This window comes from Calidris pugnax, unplaced genomic scaffold, assembly GCF_001431845.1.
Source record: "Calidris pugnax isolate Ruff unplaced genomic scaffold, ASM143184v1 scaffold188, whole genome shotgun sequence".
Lineage (NCBI taxonomy): Eukaryota > Metazoa > Chordata > Aves > Charadriiformes > Scolopacidae > Calidris > Calidris pugnax.
The window spans coordinates 1,219,431-1,243,620 of record NW_015091257.1 but is presented as its reverse complement, the minus strand read 5'-3'; the positions used below and the strand labels follow the sequence as shown (position 1 = coordinate 1,243,620).

The 24,190-nt window shown below is 37.9% G+C and overlaps 1 protein-coding gene across 1 annotated transcript in view; it reads right to left on the bottom strand.

Moving 5' to 3' along the window:
* VWA3B (von Willebrand factor A domain containing 3B) overlaps positions 1 to 24,190 on the bottom strand; it is a 70,797-nt gene that overhangs the window by 33,175 nt on the left and 13,432 nt on the right. Inside the window, exons 8-16 of the mRNA XM_014960208.1 lie at positions 22,364 to 22,533; positions 20,448 to 20,572; positions 12,726 to 12,842; positions 10,559 to 10,755; positions 9,789 to 9,943; positions 7,893 to 8,031; positions 6,355 to 6,486; positions 3,155 to 3,253; positions 731 to 913 (exon numbers count right to left, since the gene is read on the bottom strand). Coding sequence (XP_014815694.1) covers positions 731 to 913; positions 3,155 to 3,253; positions 6,355 to 6,486; positions 7,893 to 8,031; positions 9,789 to 9,943; positions 10,559 to 10,755; positions 12,726 to 12,842; positions 20,448 to 20,572; positions 22,364 to 22,533 — 1,317 coding nt within the window. The remainder of the gene's footprint in view (positions 1 to 730; positions 914 to 3,154; positions 3,254 to 6,354; positions 6,487 to 7,892; positions 8,032 to 9,788; positions 9,944 to 10,558; positions 10,756 to 12,725; positions 12,843 to 20,447; positions 20,573 to 22,363; positions 22,534 to 24,190) is intronic.

Here is a 24,190-nt window from a genome sequence, read left to right as displayed (position 1 = left end):
TTTTCACATCTTCCTTCTGATCAGTGTCTGCAAAGTTCTACATTTCCTGCTACTGCCTTGTTCCTAGTTCTCCTCATTGTTCCACTGCCACCATTTCTAAAATTTGTGGTACTAATTAACTGAGTTTTAACTTTAATTAAAAATAAGAATATGCTTTAAATGGGTGCTTCTGTTAGTCTATTCAGAAATTTCCTATTGGGGATTGTTAGATTGAGCTGTTTAGTCACACTTGATAGATCACTGCTATTCTAGTCATTTTACACATTATAGATCTCTCCCCAGTGGCTATTGTAGAGGAAACTTCTAGCAAAATTCATAGAATCATACATTCATTATCATTCAAGTTCAGCTCTGCATTCTCTCATTTATTAACAGAATACAAACCATAGTTTCATTTTAAACAGTAACATTGCCAAGACAATAGAGACCACATATGTTTCTTGCAGAGCTGAATTTGGTCTATATGGTTTTTTGGGTTTGGGGCAGAGGGAAACAGTTCTGCAACGGTAGCAGTACAAATGTATGTTGCATGATATTTGGGCATTTTTGTTGTGGTCTAATAAGATTTCATAAGGAAAAAATGGCACACATTATTTTCACGACTTCAAATCTGACTAGGATTAACAATCTTTTTTTAATAATCTATTGTAACATGAAATCACAATAATGCAAGTCCTGTGGTTCCTTCAATAGCATGAAGAAACAAACACATTTATTTTCAAATACTCACATCAATAAACCCTGCAGCATCAGGATCAGTCAAATAAATGTTGTAATAATGAAACCGTCCCCCTGCTTCAGTAGATAGTTTGTATAAAAATTTATTAGCTTCTGTATCGTCACAGTTGAAGGATACAGTATGGATGGGAATATTACAATGAAGCTGGACTTGAGCCAGAATTATTTGGGGGGGCTGAAAATTGAAAAATGTGTATTAAACATATGACATCTAGAAATGTATTTATCAAAATATGAAGAATTTGCAAGAATCTAATTAGTCATACTGTTGTTTCGAGACAGATATAGATCCGTTAAAAGCATACCTTTTATATGAATTGCTCTTTCATAATTACATAAAAGGACCTAATTTAAAATTGACTTTGAAACACTGATAATGCATTAAGGCACAGGATAGTCTAATAAATAAAATCTAAATTATAATACAATCAGTACTCTTTGTTTCTGAAGTCTTATAGAAAATTACTGGAGTATAGGAAATTGAACACTGGTGTTTAGTATCACTGGATGTATATAACTGAATATTTTTGGATGTATATAACTGTTGCTTTTTTTTATTAAGCTGAATTAGTTCAATGGTAAGTTTATTCAATACCAGAAAACAACATAGAGGCTGAGAAAACAGGAAAGCTAGTTTTCTTCCTCCAATAAATAAATTAAAATTAGGTAAGGAAGTAAAAGATCAACCATATCTAAAAATTTTGAAGGATCTGGTAGAAAGAAATTCTCTAACTTCTGACAACTTTGGTTGTTCAGAATACTGCCATAAATCTTGATAAATTTCGCTTTCTGCTGATATTTGCAATATATTTGTTTGTTGCACTTTAATAGTTAAAAGCACTCTTGGTCATTTCCTTTTTTTCATCTAAAAAGTATCATATAATTCATAAAAGCCATTATTACTTAGGAAAAAAGAAATGAAGTGTTCATGAATTTCTAACTTTAAAAAAATATTAGGATGAAGAATCTGCATAAGCATATGTTTAGCCAAATTATTCTTTAATGAATATGAATATACACTCCTAGCTAGCAAAAGTGTGAAACAATGCAAAGATTTTGATCAGTTTTAAATTGAGTTTTAATGAGTCACAGTCAATAATAATCAACTTGTCGTCAGAAAATATCAAAGCTCAAAACTGAAATTAAAAACAATATTAAAAGATGTAAGTCAAAGTTTCTCATCTGCTGATTTAAATCAGGTTTACATTTTGATATTCAAATGACTTTGAAGCATATAAATCCACCCTTCCTCACGGGCCACTTTCCTTTTATCAAGGGAAACAGAACAAAAAGGAAAGTGAGCCTTTATGACTTTTCCTCCTTATCAAGATTTAAAGACATTATTTCTGAAAGTTTATGATACTTCCTGAATCCTAGATTTATTGTATATGCTTCAGTAATTAATTTTATGTGCCCTTCAGCCCAGCTATTTATCTAAGTCAGAGTTTTGTTGCATATCTGCCATTACAACCAAGCCAAATTTTCCATAGCAAATACAGTATTCTCAGCATACCAGCTTCTAAGCTCAGTTCTATCTAATTTGCATCATTGTATCTGACCAACAAGTGGGTTTTTTCCAGTTTTTAGCTGGTATTATATAGTGCAATACAATATGAAATAGCATCATTTTAAGCCACAGTAACAACTCATTTGATTTTATTATCCACTTAAAGTGAGACTTAAAGCAACTCAAGCTCTCTGCTACTCCAGAATTGCACCTACATGAGATCAAATTTGACTCATCAGGATAAAAATGGAATTTGGTATCATATGGAGACCTAATGGAACAATATTAATGGTAACATCTTTATATGAAAATAATTTAAATTAATAATTAGGACCTTACTCCTCAAACATGACATACCGTTTGCATAAGCTTTGCAACAGAATGTAAGAAGGTACCTACCTATAAATTTGATGTGTTCTTTGGGGAAAAATATTGAACACACACGTGGGTTGTTTTTTTTCTATTTTGCTATCATTTTCTTTTTAGGTTTTTAAGCCATCATATAAGATTGCAGGGTTTTAATATTTAAATCCAACCATATCATGGGACCATCATTATTTTCTGATTTTTAATTCATGAGATATTTGTACTCAGTCAGGGAGATATTTTATTTAACACAAATCCTAACCTTGATACTAACATACAGCTTTAATGTTTAATCAGTTACCAGATCCTTCAAATAATTCATGATAAATGTCATGAGTTATCATGCACCAAAGACTAGACTGTGCGCAGAGAGTTTTAATCAAAACCCCTTCAGAAACAACACATTCTTCAAATACAATTTTTCAACTTTATGACAATGTCCAAGAGACTCAGCTCCGCAGGAATGATATTCATCTCAGCCTTCTGACACCACCACTGTAGCACCACATTACTGCATTCTCCCTTTTCCCCTTTCAGAAATACCTGGTCAGGTCTCCCATCAGTCAAGAGATAAATAGCCCGAGTGTCGGTATCCGCAAAAGCAATCTGGAGAGCTTTGAGTGTATTTGTGGAACTTCCAGCCTAAGAAACCAAAGAGAAAAAAACAAAGAAATAGCTATAAATACTAACAGTTCTTTGCCTCTGTTCTTAAATTCATATGACAGTGTACCGATTCAGGGGATATTACAGAACTGAAATGAGTAATAAAATGGTGAAAATATTTATGTCACATGGCTAGAAAAATCAAATCAAATGTCAAAGTAGCATAAATTGATACCAAATTGGTATTCAGTGCTTATGGAAACACACATAAGCAAAATACTGGCAACGGAAATAGGAGCTGTAGAAGCAAAAGCAATCACTAAAAGACTATAAATAGATAGCAAGATGTGAGAAAATTTATTCGTTTAAATTTTCCCACTGCTGCTCCTGATAGCCAACTCATCACACTCCCTTGAATAGATATTTTACTTAAACAAATAATTCAAAAGCTCCACAAAAGAGTTGCACAAGTTTATTTCTCAAAAATAGGTAAAGAACTTCCTGGTTTTCTGAAGACTTTTTCCAGACTATCTCCCACCTACCCCCTCAGCACATCAGTGTAAACAACATTTATTTTTTAGCAGAGATGTTAGCTATAACAACAAAACATATGCAGTAAAGCAATACTGTGCCCCTTAAAAAATCATATTTGAGTAACACTAACACTTTTTCTGCGTCATTCACAAACTTAGTGATCAATGATCTGTCTTCCTTCTTTTTGGACTAAATGCAATTCCACACTCACTGAAATACATTTCATGCCTTATCAGAACATAAAAACTACAGTTTGCATCTTCAGACTTCCTCCTTTCAAAAATTCAGTGTACAAAACCTTCCAAATTTAGGGGAAAAGCAAAATTTTACCAGTATGAAGAAGTGTTTCATCAAGTCTTAGTCTTAGCCTTTCAATGGGGACAAAGCAAAATCTGTGAAACGGTATGAGTGTGTTTTATGCCAGTGTAACACCCTGAGTACCAGTCTGGAAAGCAGTGAGGATTGCAATGGTGTAAGTAAGAAGAGACTCAGGATCCACATATATAATGCATTACAGAAAATAAATGTAAATCACTAACATTGACTCATATGTGCAAAAATATGTTAAGAGATAGCACTATTTTTTCAGTCCAATTAATTGTGTTAAAACTTCCTCTAATCCATCCCTCCAGCAAACTTTTATTAGAAAGAGCAGAGTAAGAAAATCAGGTGAAATGGAAAAAGAGGTGTACTCTGAGAGTGACTCTGTATGGCTGTGTAAGAATATATGGGCCAGACAACAAGATAGTTCAGATGGTATATATTCCTATCTTCTAATCCACAAACAATCCTTACCAGTACATAGTCATAAGAAATAAATAGGCTGAGCCATTTTGTGTTAAATATATCTAGTATTCTTAAAGTTTTAGTAAGCATTATAAAGTTTTAGGCACACGTTGCTCATTATTATGTGTTAATTGGCCATCCCGGCTCTTTTCAATAATGGTATATGGTTTTGATCTGATTTGAAACAAAACAACGTCTTCCACTATATCAAGAGAAAACACTGGGGATGTTGATGGTGTGAGGGAAATAGATTTCTCAGTTGCAATTGTTACAGATGGACACTGTTTTTATCAGTGTTTTAAATAAAGTTGCCACATTTCAACTACATGGCATAATCACCCCTAAAATTTTTAAAGGTTATCACCTCTAAAGGATTTTTAAGGAACAGTTAGTTACTGTTTATAGCTCAGCTTCCTTATTCAACATCCTGGGACCAATGTGTATAAAATGAGATCAAAGGATCTACTCTGATTAATATTACAGAGCAATCCTCTGTTCATTTCAGCTTCACTGTAAAGCCAGCTTTCTGATCTCAGCCTTATGCTTGCGCTGCTTTAAACAGACTAAAAGGTCAGCAGCAGATGCCAACCCCCCTTCAAAAAGTAGACTGTTCTTGTACCATTCTCTGTACCATTTCAGACGGCTAGATCTGAACATAGAAGGAAATTTATAATCAACAATTCACAACTTCATGAATAATGATGAAAAAGGCCATTCCCAAATGCATATACAAGATGGTATCAAAGTACAGTAGTTCAAAGTACTATCAACTTGCATGATGCTCTACCATGTATATGGCTTAAACAGAGCCAACTTTTCAAGTCTGAAGAAAGGCAGTAAAATTAAGTTTACTAACCTCAGTTATAAGTATTCACCAACTACTCAGTGAGGCCACACTAATACTTTCTTTTCTCCATGTGTTTGTCTCTTAGTACTTTCTGAGAATATCAAGTTATTTATCTTGCTTTGTAGTCTCAGAGGTATTATGTAGCCTACCCAACTCCCTCATCCTCAGGAGCTTCATGATTAAGTTTGAGGAAGAGCTGTTGTAATCCTGAGGACTTTTATTATATAAACATGTTTCCTGTGTTAAAAAACATAACATGGGATATATCTGTACTGTTGTAGGACTGAGTTTCAGTCCTGTGCTCATAATATTGCCTTCTACATTTGATACATTAACTGGTCCTAAAACTGCTGACAGTTACAGTCTAGTAGCTGACTGTGGCTAACTACCAGCATTTCTACTCTGTTTCAGGGAAAAATCCTCAGATTTTGGCCACTGTCAGAGAATGAATGTTGGGTAGGCAGACATTTGGTCTGGGTATGGTTGCTCTCATGTTGCTATGAAGGCTAAAGTCAGCCGTCTATCTATGCACCAAAAGGGACCAGAAATGCTCCTCCAGCTGGCTGGCACCAGTTTCCTGTCCCACCTCTGAACTGTAAGCCTGCCAGTGACAGCCCTCGTCCACGCAGCAGCCCTGCAGCAAGAGTGACAAATTTAGACGCAGGATCTGAGCACTGTCATGGTTCCTACAGAAACCAAACTGGCCAAAGTTTGCATTGTGGCTACTAAACATAGCAGCCTGCAAGTTGAATTAGTATGATCCTATAAACAGGCCCAAGGTCAAAGGATTATTATACCTGACAAAGAGAATATGTTTTACTCAGATCTGCTAAAGTCTATACACACCATGTATATTTTCAGCTCACTCAAGTCAAATGCTTAGTCGATCCAAAAATAGCCTAGCCATACAAAACAGGAGACACAAATATAACTTTGCACAAACACGCTCTGTGATAATTAGTTTCCATGTTACCTCAAGCCCTTTTATCCAAAGCCAAGCATCTTGCAAATTTTCCTCATTAACTTCAGCAAGTTTCTCTCGCCATGCCACTGCTTGGGCACTAAATTTCACAAAGTTAAACCTCTTTTTGCACCTCAATTGTTCCTGCAAGAGACAGTATCTGAATTTTACTCAGTGTTAACAGACAGAATACTTGTATCCTGAAATAGTGACTAGTAGGAGTTGGTTTCATTAATATATAGTTGATTATATGGTTACAATAAGTTATGATAGCATTCAATTATGGTATACAGAGAGACATATGGAGACAGAGACAATTATTGCCTGCAACTATTAAGATTACTTTAATTTCCCAGTGTAAGTTCCCATTTACTCATATTTCTTAAACTACTTCAACAGCAAATATCTAGGAGGGCAAGAAAGAGAGAGACAAAACTGGGTATGAACAGTGGTATAAGGAAGAGATTATGACTGCTGACCAAAGGAAATTGAAACCAGGATCAAAGTAAGATATGTTTAGAGGAGGAGAACAAGAATCAAATGTAGAGCACTGGCAAGGGGAACTAGGACAGCAAAAGAGAATTAAGTTAAGAATTTGCTGAAGTTGCTTTTGGACAGAAGTTATAAGGAGGAAAAGATTTGTGCAAGCTAGTACAAAGTTTCAGAGCCTGGAATCTTTGCCTCCCTTTCATCACCATTTCTGTGCAGCTGCCCGTGAAACCTGGCACAGTACCTAATCATTTTCTAGTGCTGATCTGCCTAGAGGACCACACCATATTACGTCCTATCATTTGTGCACTTAGCTCAAAAACCTCTGTTACAGTTTCACATTTTCTAGCCCTAATCATGATTGTTATCAATGCCAGACTGACAGAATTTCTGTCAGTTACTCCTCTCAGGCCTAAAAAAGTTAAGATTAATCATGTTTTAACAGTGCCTGTTTCTCTCAAATATTAATGTATGCTTAGGTGACATCATTGTAGATTTCTAAAACTAGGTGAGATAAATCCTATCTTAGGTGTGTTTCCCAGTACACTGCTTTTTAGGTACTTCTGCACTTTGCAAGTCACTTTGCAAAGTTCTGAGTTACTGTAAGATGCAAGCAAGTTCAAAACATTCTACACCCTCTATTGTGAAAGCATGAAAGTGAATCTACAACAGACATTACAAATCACAATATGCAAGTGAAACTGGATGGCACTGCTTAAAAATAAAAATGAAAATGCCAAAAAGTGTTTGATTGCATAGGTTTTTTTGGGGGGGTTCTATTTTTTTCTCTTAGTTTTTTTTAGGAGGGACACGGCTTGAGGGAAAGAAGAACTACTTAAACTTTTTTAGTTTTTAACATTTTCTCCAGAATTTTTTCAAATGTTTGTACAAATAAGGAAAAACATAAATTTTTAACTACCAAGAAAAATAAAAATATTTTTATAAAGCTGCCGTTTTCTAAAAAATAATTAAAAAACCAAAATCCCAGAGTAATAACCAGAGTAAAAGACCAGCCTACTCTGAAATGCTCCTCAGTCATCAAAATCATCGCTTTATCACACCTGTATGAGCTGAAATATTTTCTCCTTCACCATTGGCAGCTTATTCTTCATAGACTGGGATGTATCAATAAGAATATAGACATCATCTTCAACCATATTCCCAAAGAGCCCTCTGCTTCCTCGTTGAAGCCACTTGATCCTGGGGGAGGAAGAAAAAAATCAGAACCTAGTCTGTAAGATCTTTGGAGCTTTGCATATCAGAATCTAACAGGAAGGATCTTTTTATCAGTGCTGTACTACTTATTCTCTTTCCCTAAGCACCTGTTACTACTCACTGTCAGAAGTGGTATATTGGCGTGGATGCACCAATCCTCTGTCACTACATAACAACACAAGACACTTTTATTTTCTAATTTCAGTAGGAATCTGGAGACAGACAAAACAGACAAAGCAATACAGCACCTTTATAAAGTCAATTATTAGGTAGTTTGAGCTGGGAAATCCACAAGGAAGTAACTATAACTATTGCCCCTGCAGTCTGAACTTGGGAAATCTTTTAAGCATATGCTAACATGCTTCCCTTTTGAGGGAACTGCTTGAGAACCTATTCTGCAAGAAACTTGAGTACTTTGAAGAATCTTAATATAACACAGATGCTTCGATGTTTTGCTGACCTTGAACCTTAAATACAGACTTGTTTTACATTTTAAACAGGATTTAAGCATGCCTGCCAGTTAAATACGTGCATACATACTGTTGTGTAAAGAACATTTCCTCAGTAATGGCTGCAGCAGGTCCAAATCTGATTTCCCTTGAGAATCATAAACTACTTGTCTACTGTGAAACAGAGACATTTAACAGACAGAATATAATGGTCCTGGGAAAAATATTACTCATCTCCATAGAGGTTTAAAAACACGATATTGTGGAAATTCAAAGGATACTATTACATTTGCTGCTGATAGCCATTTTGCCATTAGTTATATCCCCCAAAAGTGTTTGATGAGGTCTACCAAGACTTTTTACCAATGAGATGAACTATTCAAAACAGCAAATCCATAATCTTGGCTCAGATTTCAAAAATACAGCAAGATGAAGATAAATGAAAAGGAGTAACAAAATTCTGTTTGACCTTGCTAAATGTATCCAGGCTCTTATACTTGTGGTAGAGAAGCAGCAATAAAATGAAAATACACATCTTGCTTTTTTCAGTGAGATATCTCATTGTCCTAATATACAAAACAGAGGGCAACATTTATTCTTTCTTTCGGTTCTACAACATCCATTTTGCAAGATTCCTTCTTCTCCTCATGTAGATATGAAAGCCAAATTACTTTAGGGCATCTTTAGAACAGATGAATCAGATCTTCAGATTGCCTATATTTTTGTAGATGTCCTACAAAACCTAAGAGTGCATCTATACAGCTGCAGAAAAGTAAACTACAGAGCTAGCTTGATCACTGAACTTTTGATCATACACTTTACTTAATAGCTCATGCCCCGAGGCTGATCTAGACTATTGTCTTCAACATAAATTTGCAAAAAGGGCAAATAACCAGTATTGGGAGGGGCACAAGCCAAGCTGTGCTACTTGTTGCCAGAGGTATCACAAGAGCTCCTAGGTACACAGGATAAATGTTTACCAAGTTTTATTGATGATTCTAGACTTATGTCCCAATGTGTTTTGGCACTTTCAGCAGTATTTCAGTAATGTGCAGCCTGACTTTCACATTTGTGTTCCAGAAGGAGAACAAAGGACAAAACTGTTCATCAGTTTTCTTACATGGCTACTAAGAAATCCTACGCACGCGACTCTGATCTGAAATGGATTTCTGGCGTAGTACTGCTAAGTACTGGCAGTTTACCAACACTTCAGCTTATTATGACAGTAAATGTCAAACATTTCAACATCAGTGTACAATAATACAAACTGATTTTGCGTGACAGAACACTAACCTTCCTTCCATTTGTCTGAGAGCCGCCCTCATTTTCTCCTCGTACTGCTTTAGCTTTTCTGCACTAACATATACGTGAACTACAGATCCATCTTTCCAAAAGGTATGGACAAACTTGTCACAGTATTTTGCATGAATTACTTTCTTCTTTGTCTCCTACAGCCAAGAAAAACACGTTTCATGTTTCAAAGCACATATTGCAGTGCCTTTAGTATTTGGCAAACAAACTTCAAAGGTACGTGCTTGTCGCACATGAACAGGTGCAGAAATAGACATGGAATAGAGTGGTCACAGAATTTGCTCCTAGCAAAAGTCAGTAGAAAATGTTTTTATTGTTGTAGCTAGCAAGAACAAAAGCTCACCAAACCGTATAATGGTAGAGCTTGAGAAAAAAAAATAGCAGATAAATTAATCCAAATTTAAGTGCAAACACTGGAGTCACTGAGACCAACACTTCTAAAGAAAAATGAAGATGACAAGCGATCTTTGCCCTACCCCACACAAATACAAAATATTGCTTAAGACAGTCCTGATTCTTCCTTGCAGATTATATATGGACTAGGAAGGAGTCCTTTATTTTCAAATAGCCCTTTGAAATAGTCTTATTTATGACCATCTTTGTCTCATTCCACTAATAAGCTGATTTTAACAAAAAGTACAAAACAACTGACCATACACTTTATCATAAATTCATCTATCAGTCAAGTTTTCAAGCTTTAAAAGAGAAACCAAACAACTGGCTGGACGTGAGGGAAAACTAACAATACTCACAGCATCAGTTTGTGAAGATTCATCCTCTGGTTTAGTTTTTATGTCAACAATCCCATCTGCATGGCGAAAAGTGCAATCAGCAAGTGCATCATACAGTGTGAGCTTCTGAGCTTTCAAGCCATACTTCTGCAACCACTTCTCAGAGCTCAGATATTTGTCAGATGTATGCTTTTGTAATGGATGATCAGTCTTGGTTGCTAGTAAAGAAAATAAAACAAACAAAATCTCCTGTATAACACGGTTCATTTTGGCTAAGCTATTTTCAAAAACAGGTTATGATACTGGAGTTAACGTTTTCAAACTTGTTCTGCTTGCACTGACAGCACTGGAGTGAGCAGATATTTCTGACTGATTTTTAATATTCTATACTTCCGTTGTGTTTTTTTTTTCTTATCAGACAATTCTTCGCAACTAATTCCTTTTTAACTGGAACAAACCCATGAGAAAGACAGAGTGAAGAAGATAAATAGCTGCAGGATCAACACATAAAAGGAATATTCTTAGTTGTATGAAGGTTGACTTAACCTTCCTACTGGTTGAATCGCATAATGCTAGAAAATATTCCTGTATCAGATGTCTAACTTCAAGGAGAATCATTTGAGAAAACGAAATAACACAAGACATAATTCAAAATACAGTCGAGAACACTGGTTAACATTGCCATTGGTCTTTTTCAGATAAGGCCATTTAAAGTAAAAGGCAAACTACAATATTTTTGGGAGAGATTTTACTGTGTTTCTCTGCAATATTGCCTTTTTATATGCTGAATATTGCATATTTTATATGCTGAATATCCCAAGCCACAAATCACTTGTGTGCCATCTTAACATTTTCTCTAGTTCTACACCCTCCTTCTAGTATTTTTACTTGATACTGAAAAAAATAGGGGTTCGGGTTTTTTGTCTGATATGGCATGACTGCTCTCACATTTACCCTTTTATGTCATATTGTCTTTGAAATTTTTGAAGGACCATCTTAAGGTTGGGCACTGCACATCCCTGGGTACTAGTAATAGAATACAGGGCTGTACACTCACTGATGGCTAGTTCAATAAATCATGCCTAAACCAAACGACCCAGCACTGGGTCTCACAGCAGCGTGACTTCATTTTGTCACACTTTAATTTTGGTGGACCCGGGTGGTATAAATGTCTACTCTGTATAGATGCAGCTACACTGACAACAGTACTGAGATCCTGAGCCTGTAAGCAAACCTGGGGAGACACCTGCTGCCTTAACACACACAGAGATCAGCCAGCATCAGGGCAGGTGCAGGGTCAGAACCTGTTCATGTGGAAACATTTGCTTTCTGATTGCTTGTGGTCCTCAGAACAGCCACTGCAGCAAGTGTCACAAATGCACTCACATAATTTTGAAAAGAAAACTGTAGTTTTCTTTCTTCCACATGCTTCATGTAAAAAGTCGTGTCGCAGTTAAGGTAACTAGTGTATTCTCTAGAGAGAAGAAAAATTGTCTCTTTTTCTCTGCTTTTTCTCCTGCAGAACATTGCAATCTTCAGGACAAACTACATTTCGCAGCAGAGCATTTTAAACAGATTAGGAAGGCAAAATCAGGAAGAAATGCAAGCAAAGAGAAAGACTGCAGTTATTTCGATCAATGGGCAACAGTGAAATAATGCTGAAGAAGTGACAAAATAAATCACTGTGTAATTTAATTTCTTGTAATTTATTTATGAAGTGACTATGTATGAAGGCAAACACTAAAAGAACACTAAAGCTGCATACTCAGGAACACATAAATAAACACTGAAATTAGGGCCGTCCTTGCAGCTTTACTGTGGTCCTTTTGTTCATATGAATTACAGTATAGCTGTTTAACCTCATGTGGGAAGTCCTGGTAATTCAGAAGATGCTATTATCAGCATATTATGCCTTCACAGAAGAAAAAACCACAAGCTTAAGTTCTTCAGAGTTATGTTATTGACAGACATGCAAACTCAGCTCAGGCAGCTTCAATTCTTCACCATCACCACCCTAGTCACACATCTGAACGCACCGCTGAGAGTTCAGATGTCAAGAACAGGCTACCTGTATATATGCATTTCTGAGAAAATCATCCCCAAACTGACATACAATCAAAACTGTTCACAAATAAAATACTGATCATAACTATAATGATAACTCTCTTGAAAGAAACATAAATTATACCATCTTGAGAAGCAGGCTGGTCAGATTCTGATAAAATTTTCTGGACTTGTGTCACTGTACTCCTGGCTTCTTCCAACTCCTTCCAGATCAAGAAGACATCCTCACGGACACCAGCTACTGCAAAAATAATAATAAAAAGAACTTGAAATTTTGAGACAATTTCTAGTTTATTTAACTCCTCAATTGCCACAAAGTCATTCATCCAGATGTTGCCGTATAACCTTGTTTTCCTTAGGTCCCAAAGCAGTGACAAGTGCTGTTCTTTGATAGACTTCAAAAAAGGGCTCGAAGCTCGCACAAGGATATAAGAAGTGCTCAGCCTGGTGGAAGTAACCTCCAGAGTTGGCAACAGATTGCTCCCACAATGGAAGCAATTCCTTTTTAACACTTTTGGATAATAATAAGGGAACTCCCCAAAGAAATTCACATGTTGTACCCTAGTACTCATTGCAAGAGCTTGACTCCAAATATTAGACCCAACTATGAAAATTTAAATATAAGACATTTTCAACTCTTTCAATAGCCTTAAAGTATATAAATACCTTTACTTAAAATTAAATCTTCTTTTCCTGAAAAGTATGTGATGAAATTTTGCTAAGTTTATTTTCATGCTAACAATTCTCAACAGTCATAAATAAATGCAAAAAAAATTAATATGTTTTACTATCAGGCCATATTCTCAAAAAATCAGAAAAAAAACAAACCTGGAGTTGATAAAAGGTTTCTTAATCTAAATACATATGTTTGTCTTGATTTAAAAAATTAAAAATGTGCATTTATTTAGTAGAGTATGATTTTTTAAATTAAGGCACCATGTATACCTAAACAATATGAACATTACTAAAAAATGTGTTAAATTAGGTTAATTTCAGGGTTTAAATTGCAATATAGAACAATGCAGAAAAACTGTGTGTAGTGTTACAGCAAAAATATAAAAGAAACTGAGCTATCCTAACCACAAATGCGGACTACAACCTACTGCAGATTGCAATCTATTACTGAATTGCACATAAAGATGCTGAACAAGGCAAACTGTATCTTATCATCTAGTGGTTCAGTTAATATACAGTGGTGGTTCACTGTATAAAAGATAAGACATTGCAAACGTGTCTACTAAAGTAAGCTATCAGTAAGCAAACCAACCTGATCATTTTGTTCTTTGATAAACTTCCCTGAAATAATAATATGAACATTTTACAAAATAACAACTCAATTTTAATTGTGAAATGCTTTTAGTTTCCAAGAAATATTTTGAAATGTGTTATTGTACACTGCCATCTCCTGGGACCTTCCTGCATTTCAAAAACATCTGTTTCAGCCATTAGGACAAAGATCAACATTTCCTAAATCATAAAAAGCTTTTGTAAAACAGATAATTCCATAGCATAAAACACAAAAGGAAGAAAAAAACCCTCAGTTTGTTATCATGACCTTTCAAGTTTAAGAAAAGTATTTTGTTCAAATACTTCAGAAAGAAGCCAAATTTTCTTTTATAAACAATCCCTCCCCAGAAATGTAAAACATACAAAATCTGAGCACTGGCAAAATTCCAGCACGTAAGGAGCTACAGATTTTCTGATGAGTAGTCAGCCATTGAGTATATATAAACACACCTGTTGACACAGTTAAAACCGCACAACACATGCATTCCTACTACACATGCACATATTTCTAAGTTTAGGACTGTTGAGAAAGCAATTCCAGTGGAGTTGTCTCCAAGTAAACCTGGATGTCCTCCATAAGCTATCACATACTGGAATCCAGATTTAATTTTATGAACGTTTTTAATGTTATGTTTGAAAATATTGAAAGAAGTATACATATTTCACATACCTTTAAAGCAATACTTATGATATCATTGTGTTGGTTCATTTCCCCTTAAACTGATGCTATGGACCCATTAAATGTACAGGATTATTGTTACTGTCCCCAGTAAGATATCTGTATTGAATTGGTACCACACAAAAAAGTATTTTTTCTTTATTTATGCTGCAGCACAGCAAGGTAAAACTGCATGCACTTTCGAATCGAGTATGTTTGATGACACTTATTCAGGACAAATGCAGGCACCAACAACTGCACATTGTGAAGGTCAAGTTGCTCAGAAAGCCTTTTATCTGCCAGCAGCTTTTCCTGGATTCAACTGGGAGAGCAGGCTGCAAGCAGTAACAACCGAAGTAACTTTCTCCCTCTACACTGGAGGCTCGCCCCCACCTCCTCCACCTCGGCCTCTTTTCCTCTCCAGCTAAGGAGGAATGGCAAGGAAAAGATGTGGCTTTTGAAACTGAGCCCCCAAACTCAAAACAGACGTACGCATACAACACAGTATTTTCCAGGTGTGGTTCTCAACCTCTGGCCCGCCCCTCAAAGCGCATCAGTGAAAAATGACCAAGAAAGCACAAACCTCTCTTTGGTTTAAATTCCCTGCTCTCACACCTCAGCTGTGACATTTTGGGAGGGGGGCACCAACAGAAAAGCAGCTGAAATCCACCACTCCCCGGGGGGTGCCGTCCCCAGCCGCTCCAGGCCCGCTTGCCCTTGTGCTCCTTCAGGTACCCGCGCCTCAGGAAAAGATGTCGTCTTAAAAAATTTGCTTTATCCCCAGAGGCAAAGGGCCCTCCCAGTCCTCCCTGCCATGAAGTACTCGCCCGAGCCACGCTGGCTGGCAGTTTAACGGCCACCAGGGCTGAAACCCTGGGGACCCCCCCCAGTTCCGATTCAAAAGCCACCACATGGCAACAGCAAGAGGGCGGCCAGCAGACATGCATGAGTGAGGGAACCTGCTGCCAGGCCCCTGGCTCCTGTTTCAGCTCTCGCCATGGCCATCGCCACCCAGCAGAGCACCTCACACTGGGGAACGCTTCAGAGGGTGAAAGGGGGCCCTGGAAAAGGGGAAGAGGATGGGGAAGGGCGCGGAGAGAGCCCGCAGCCGAGGGGCAGAAGGATTTTGCTGACGCCAGGGAGTTGAGAAGCGAGATGGGTAGGCCTAAGCAAAAACACAAACACACTTGCACACGTGCATGGAAACTCATAACCGCCCTCATTTCCATTTCCCAGTTATTTAACGCTGTCAGGCAATCTTAAAAGAAGCAGCTTTCCACACCTACCTTCCAGCAGACAAACTCATCCAGTTTGACAAGTCACTGTAACTCATTTGATTTCATACTCAAGATACAAAACCTGCTGAGAAAAAAAGCCCATACACACACACAAAATAAAAAGCCTGCAAAATCTACAATATCTTTGAAACATCAAGCAAATACCAATGCAAAAGTAAGTCATGGAAAACGGAAGCATTTCATACTTCTCTGATTATCTGGCTTAGACCGTGGAAGCAAGCGAATCCTGGTATAATGGAATAAGATCTATTTAAAACTTCATTTGCCTGCAAGGCAAGATGGGCAATTTAATTTCTTCATTGCTGGTTCCTTCCTCAGCCTCTACGTGGCAGCAGAAGATAGCCATATTCCCTCAAGTGTTGATTTTTAAAATCCCCACTTAGAGGGGGGTGAATGGAGGGACAAAGGAGCACTGGAGGGGAGTACACAGCTTTACCCGTGTACCTGCCAGGTCAAGCGGTGCTGAAACTCACTGTAGCCCGGTCCTGCCCCTTTCCCACTGGGCAAATGGACAAAGCAAATGAACTTTGCATCCCATGTGGTGTTGCAGAGCAGCTATCTGCATCACTCTCTACACATGAGCAAAGAGATCTGCCGGGCCAAGGTTAGGCTGGTAAGACTAGACAAAGCCCCTGCAAGGAAAAAGTGGAAGCCGTGATCTTTGCCATAGCTTGTAGGCGAAGTAGCTACTCTGAAATCATTATCCTGGCTTTCCAACGGGAAAGTTCGGTCTCTCCCATGTCTGTGTACATAAACAGTGCAGAGTTCATTGACTTCGGTATCACAGAGGAGGCTAGAGCTTATGTGCTTCCCATTTTACACACAGTAACCTGAAGTTTTCTCTGTGATCATAGGTAAATGCGAAAAATCAAATACAGCTAAGAATACAGCCTTATGCTCTTCACAAGGAGGTCAGACACATCCCTCTTTGGATTTGTCAAGTGAGTCAAATCCTGATTTCAGTCCATTTGCATTTTCTTTACACGTACCCTTCCACCTCTTCCACCACACACTGCGTAGAGATTTATTGTTGTTTCTATTTCAGCCAACAAGGACTCATTATTCATTTCAGGACCTAGTTCAAAAACGCCATTGCTTTTCAAGCCCTGTTTATCACTTATCTGCCTGTCACTCCAGCAATGACACAACTGTGCCCCTTTTTCTCAAGAACCTTCTCCACAGCTTTTACCATCACTTACCCTCTATGTCTTCAAGTTTCCAATTAAATTTGACCTCACTTCCACTTATAATTTTAACTACATAACAGGATTGCTTAATTCTGCAGCTTTTTGCAGATGAATAAGCTATAAGAAGAATTTAGGCACAAGTGATAACAGGAAAATCAGTGCTAGATGAGGAGATATCACTGCATTGGTCAAATTAGGCTTTATGTAAAAGCCTCAAGTAAATCTGAGTCTGCCATCATAAGGACCTTAATTCTTTACTGGCTTACACCTTTTTTGATCTCAAGCACCCACTCAAAATGAGTGTAAAAAAAATTCAAATTTGGCAGTTTCTCACGCTTGCTTTCTAAATGACTGCTCAAGATGCAAAACAGGGGAGAATGGAGCTCTTATCTGAAGTTTTAAATAGTTCACTTCCGACTTGTTTTGGTTAAGCAGATGAAAAAGAATGAACATGAAGATATTCTGTATTTGCAAAATGCTGTTATTCAGTGGATACACAGAAAACTATCAGATGTCCTTAAAATGGCTTTTCCAGTCCATAAAGCATAATGATGAGTTTCAGTTTCCAGCTGTTGCATTTGTGGTGCAAAAAGAAACATAATCAAAATATTCCTGTGCCTCCCCTTATTTTCAAGAAACACTACATTTGGAAGATTCTCTGGTTCATTCTCTACTTATTTCCTTGCGTAGTTTATGTCAAACATCTAAGAACCAGTTTCAGAGCCCATTAGTGAGTAATCAACACTTTTATTATTATTGCCTTCTACACCCTTGAAGGAGTCTCTGAAACAAGAGACATCAGACACAGACCAGAATAATGTCTCCAATGCGTTTGCTTTTCTGAAAGGACTTTAGATTCTGCATATGACTGAAATGCTCCGATTGGCTGCCAGTGATGTCACGACTGGGCTTATAATACCCTGTAAATGCAGAAAGCTAATTGTGTTCCTTTTTAATGTGTAAATCCTACTCCATAATAGCAATAAGACACAACAGACAATGCACTTCAAGGAGATTACTGCCCTTTTGAGCGATTAAAGCTATTCAGCTTTCAGCTTTAGAAACAGTGGTGAGGAAGTAATTTCAGTCATGCAGGAGCTCTAGGCCCATCTATTGACACAGGCAGGCTGCCCCGGGGGGAAGAGGAAGCCAGCTCCCCCCATACACACCCCCCAAACGGGGTCCAGCAAAGAAGCATTCGTAGCAGACTGAAGGCAATCATTATACTGCCCTGAATTAGTATTAAGTGAGAGACAGAGTTTTGAAGCATTCTCTGCTGTTGGTTTCTAAACCCTGAGTGGGTGAGGCTTGAGTGTCCCTTCATGAAGCAAAAAAAGCAGGTGATACCTCCCTCTCTTAATTCTGGCTCCCTAGTATGGTTCTCTCATACTGTTATAATCACAGTCCTAGTGAAGGATATCCTAGTACACAAGGAACTCGACTACAACCCAGTATATATGAGACAGTTAGTCCAGGATTGACAAACAACCTTTGGTGAGTCACTAAATCCACCTTATGCCATACATTCCCTAGCAGAAAGAAGAGGATAACACCGTTCTACCTCTGGGGCAACACTAATGCTCCCCAGCCATTAGAATAAAGAGGTCTTATGCCTCCTGATCTTTAAAAGAAACAATTTTTTAATTTAATGTCCTGCTGATAAAGATACCAGATTTGACACACACAGCCTCACTTCACACCACAAGCTGGTCCCCTCCCAACCTGGCTAAAACCCCAGTCCAATCCCACTGAACAGTAAGATTGACTTATCCCAGAGGAAGTAGCACTGTGACTAATAAGAAACACACTGAGGGCTTTCTGCACAGCTCCACCCCCGAGTAAAACTGTTCCTTTTGGTTATTTGTTTACTCCTGATTTTTTTTTCATCAATTCCCCCCCCCTCACCCCTCATTTGCACCTTCTTCTGTATGGTTATTTTACTGTGCTCGTGGTCCGTCTTTATAACAAATTCAGATCTTGTGAGAAGCAAGTCAACCTCATGCGGATTTAATCACCTTATATTACATATGAACTTGGTTATATTGATGTGGCTGTTGTATCAAATGGTCTTCCATGCTGTTCCTCTTCCTTTCTGCCATTCCTCTCTAGCTTTCCACAAGGTCACTTTCCACACAAGCACACCAGTACCATTCTTCATCTCCCTAAATAAATGTTCTTCTCCGTTTTTTTCACTTCTCTCAATTCTCACATGCACACCCTTATTCTTTTCACTTCTCTCTTTTCCTTTCCCCTCTCCTTCCCACCCACAGAATTTCCATTTGACCAGTCCTGTTCTCACCCCACCCATGTCTACAGAAGACTTCTTTGATTTTACACTTAGCAAGTTCCTATATTATATTTCTATTCTGAAATCTCACTGAAAAAATCAGTAACATCTTGGTTTTCATATTGTCTACCTAGTGGCATTCGTCCTCTCACTTTTCTGGAATTCAGGACAATTAGACCTTTTCCATCCTCTTCACATTTTGGTGCAGGTCCAGTAGCATCTCTATAGTCATTCTTCTCAGCAAAAGCATGGAATCTGTAATACAAAATGAGTTTTCACCAGTACATAAACTACATAAATACTTTCCTAATTTTAACAAGATGTATGTCACACATGCAAGATCATAGTGGTGTACAACGTTAGAATTATTTGCTTATCTATGCAATATATCCAAACCTTCAACTACAAGAACACTCTGAATATTATCAAACCTCATACATACATTTATGTACATTCCGAAGTCTTTTCATGAAGAACATCCTTTCAGTTTGTATCATTTACGCTGAGGCACCTTCCTTTTCATTCTCCTGGAAATCTATTTTTAATTAATATTTTTAACATGCTGAGCAAACAAGCCAAGCAAACATGCAATTTGAGATGTATTCCCCCCCCCTCACCCCTCATTTGCACCTTCTTCTGTATGGTTATTTTACTGTGCTCGTGGTCCGTCTTTATAACAAATTCAGATCTTGTGAGAAGCAAGTCAACCTCATGCGGATTTAATCACCTTATATTACATATGAACTTGGTTATATTGATGTGGCTGTTGTATCAAATGGTCTTCCATGCTGTTCCTCTTCCTTTCTGCCATTCCTCTCTAGCTTTCCACAAGGTCACTTTCCACACAAGCACACCAGTACCATTCTTCATCTCCCTAAATAAATGTTCTTCTCCGTTTTTTTCACTTCTCTCAATTCTCACATGCACACCCTTATTCTTTTCACTTCTCTCTTTTCCTTTCCCCTCTCCTTCCCACCCACAGAATTTCCATTTGACCAGTCCTGTTCTCACCCCACCCATGTCTACAGAAGACTTCTTTGATTTTACACTTAGCAAGTTCCTATATTATATTTCTATTCTGAAATCTCACTGAAAAAATCAGTAACATCTTGGTTTTCATATTGTCTACCTAGTGGCATTCGTCCTCTCACTTTTCTGGAATTCAGGACAATTAGACCTTTTCCATCCTCTTCACATTTTGGTGCAGGTCCAGTAGCATCTCTATAGTCATTCTTCTCAGCAAAAGCATGGAATCTGTAATACAAAATGAGTTTTCACCAGTACATAAACTACATAAATACTTTCCTAATTTTAACAAGATGTATGTCACACATGCAAGATCATAGTGGTGTACAACGTTAGAATTATTTGCTTATCTATGCAATATATCCAAACCTTCAACTACAAGAACACTCTGAATATTATCAAACCTCATACATACATTTATGTACATTCCGAAGTCTTTTCATGAAGAACATCCTTTCAGTTTGTATCATTTACGCTGAGGCACCTTCCTTTTCATTCTCCTGGAAATCTATTTTTAATTAATATTTTTAACATGCTGAGCAAACAAGCCAAGCAAACATGCAATTTGAGATGTCTGAGATGACACTAACACCTTTTTATCAGATTATCCTCCCAGTTGAAGCCTAACAGAAACATCTATTTCATTATTGACATACAAAGCAGGAAGTCAAACAGACAAGTCAAAATAGAGAAGCTCTCAGAGCAGGAAAAAGATGCATTTCTAAAACAGAACTACACTAGAAACAGTCTCAAGCCGTGAAAAGCCCATGAACTTGGCCACTCCTACAAGAAAACTGACAAACTTATAGACAGTTATTGGGCAAAAACCCACCAGCGAGATATTAATTTGCCCAATAACTCTCTGCACTAAAGCTAGTCTTATGCAAAATGAAGATAGTGGGAATCATACCAAACAAAGTGATTCATCTCAGCTCCCTGCCACAACCCTTTATGCCTCTTTCTCTACCATACAAGAAACATTCACTTTCCTTTTATGAAAGAGGTAAAAACTGCCAAAAGAAAAAAGGATGGTAACCAGCAATGTACTTGGTATCATGGAAGTACCATGGCTCTAAATGACCATGATCATTTCAGACACACATCAGACCAGAGCAAACATAATACTTTCCCACAGTCTTGTTTTTTGGCAGACGCTCCATCTCTTAAAAGCTACTTCTAAACACAGATGGCTATAAAAAGAGCTAAGCAGCTGCCATCTTACCAATTGCTTTGCTGTCATTTGGAGATTTCTACTGTTGGAGGTCTTCCCACTCTTGCACAAACAACAGTGAAACAGAAAGAGCTAGAAGCCATTTCACAGCTCTGTAATTGTACAGTGACTTCTGTTAAGCAGAGAAACACTCACTGACTCCTATTGCCCTCCTGATGTTCAGCATGAGTTTGGTATTGTGGGGTTTTGCATTTGTTCATTTGTTTTCCTTATTTTGATATTAGAATCAAGATTAGTTTTATTATCCCATTCTACTGAAGGCTGATTCTCACTACGTGACCGATTTCCCAGGATGAAGCAGCCAACAAGCCATGTGGAATATATCAGTTTCCACCACCATACCAAATAGATGCTAGAGAGCATGGTAGAGAACTGAATTTCCACACACCAGGGCCTGATGGGTAACACCACATCAATTTTCTGTTGTTCCAGGAACTGCCCACGTAAGAGAGGCATTACCTTTTCAGTACATGTCTGTATGGCATTCGATCCAACAAAACTCTAGACCCATTGCTGATGCCTGTGGGTATTACCAGAGTACAAAGCAATACAATAACTTGCTTCAATTTGTGTTGTGACCCTGTGACTCTGTTTGAGTAAGTCCTGCATTTTAGTCATAGTTCTTACGACTATTTCCCCAGTTTCCCCAGATCACTTACTGAACTGCTTTGTCTCATCTTCCTCATGAGTAAAACAAGGACTACATTCAGATATCTTCAGTTACCATTCCTAACAACAAAGCACTTTACAAGTACTCAAATCATTACTATGCTGCTTCTTTGCATTACCTGCCAGAGGCCAAGCGGCTCAATTCTTTCAGGAAAATAATAGTTTCATCTTCCCTAGCATTGAAAGATACCATGTTGACTGGACAGGGGCCATGAGAAACCTTCTCAAGGAGTAGCTGCTTTGTGTCCACTGGAATATCTCCCACAGCAAAGTAATAAACAGCTTCAACCTGTCATTAAACAGAAAAAAAATTGGGAATTGGAAGTCATTGTTTTATATTGAAGGGCCTAGAAGACAAATCATATGAAGAGCAGCTGAAGGAGCTGGGGCTGTTTAGTATGAGGAAGAGGAGGCTGAGGGGAGACCTCATCACTCTCTACAACTACTTGAAAGGACACTGTAGAGAGGTTGGTGCTGGTCTCTTCTCACAGGTAATTAACAATAGAACGAGAGGGAACGGCTTCAAGCTCCAACAAGGTAGGCTGAGATTGAACACTAGGAAGGAATTTTTCACTGAAAGAGTGGTCGGGCATTGGAATAGGCTGCCCAGGGAGGGGGTTGAGTCACCGTCCCTGGATGTGTTTAAGGGACGTTTAGATGCGGTACTGAGGGATATGGGGTAGGGGAGGACTTTGTAGAGTGGGGTAGAAGGTTGGACTCGATGATCCCAAGGGGCTCTTCCAACCTCAATGATTCTATGATTCTATGATTCTATATAGATGCCTGGTACTTATTCAAGCACTATCCTGTGCTGAGTACTGGTAGGAAAATTTGGTAGAAACAATGCATTACTTGGGCTACAAGATTTTCAGATCTTTGATTCTCTTGCTCATTTATGCTAGTAATTCAAATGAAGTCCACACAAATTTTCCTGAAGTGAGAAGATAACCTGGCCCATAGCCCCTGGATCTGATTCTGCCCTTTCCACGGAAGTTAACTGAAACCAAACAGAGGTGTAAAGGACAACTGTATTATTAGCCAGGAAAAGGCTCTGTACCACATTCCACTATTATGAAGAAAGATGCTACATTGGTGCCTTGCCAGGGCTGAAAATCAGTAGGAACTTGTATACTAGACATACTTTTACTGGCTGCATGTATTATGAGGGCAGAAAAGATTTTTTTGAATGCTACTGCTGGCATTTACAGATAATTTGGTTTTTTTATACTTCCCAAGGCAGAGGAAGCTTGGCAGGTTTATTATGACTGCACACACTTATATTCTGAAAATATTATTGCAAGAAGAGAGAGAAGCTGAAGAAATGTACTTTAGTTATTGCTTGAGTATTACATTATGAGGAATTTGATGTTACCTGCACTTATCCATGCTAACAATCCTCATGGTAAGTACGCTTCTTGAATTTTCACCATCATTAAAAACGAATGAAACAACATCTATCCCATGATGATGTTCAAGACAATAAGTATAGCTTATCAATCCTATGGCATGGTACATACCAACTGATAAATATCTGATAAATAGTGGTTTAACTGAAAAACTACACTCAAGTATGGCTAGGAACCCTGGGACATGCACCACAAAAGAGAGGACAACTATTTGAGTCCGGGATGGCATTGAGGAAATGTTTCTGCACCCACATGATTTCATGCAATAGTAAAGCAAATTCAGTATCACCTGAAAGTGAGTTCATGCATTTCCACTACTGCTGTTGATATTGATTTATCTTTCAGCTCTCTGGGGCAACAGACTGGTACATGAACACCTTTTGTCCAGTTTGTACTTGAAGCTTCCAGACTGTAGGCTCCCTGTACTGTCCCACATCATAAGCATGTTGACACAAACTGTCACGGACTTCAGGATTTCAAGCTCTCTCCCTCCTCTACCTTTTGCCACAAATACTTGGGGCTAATCCTCAGCAGTGGAAG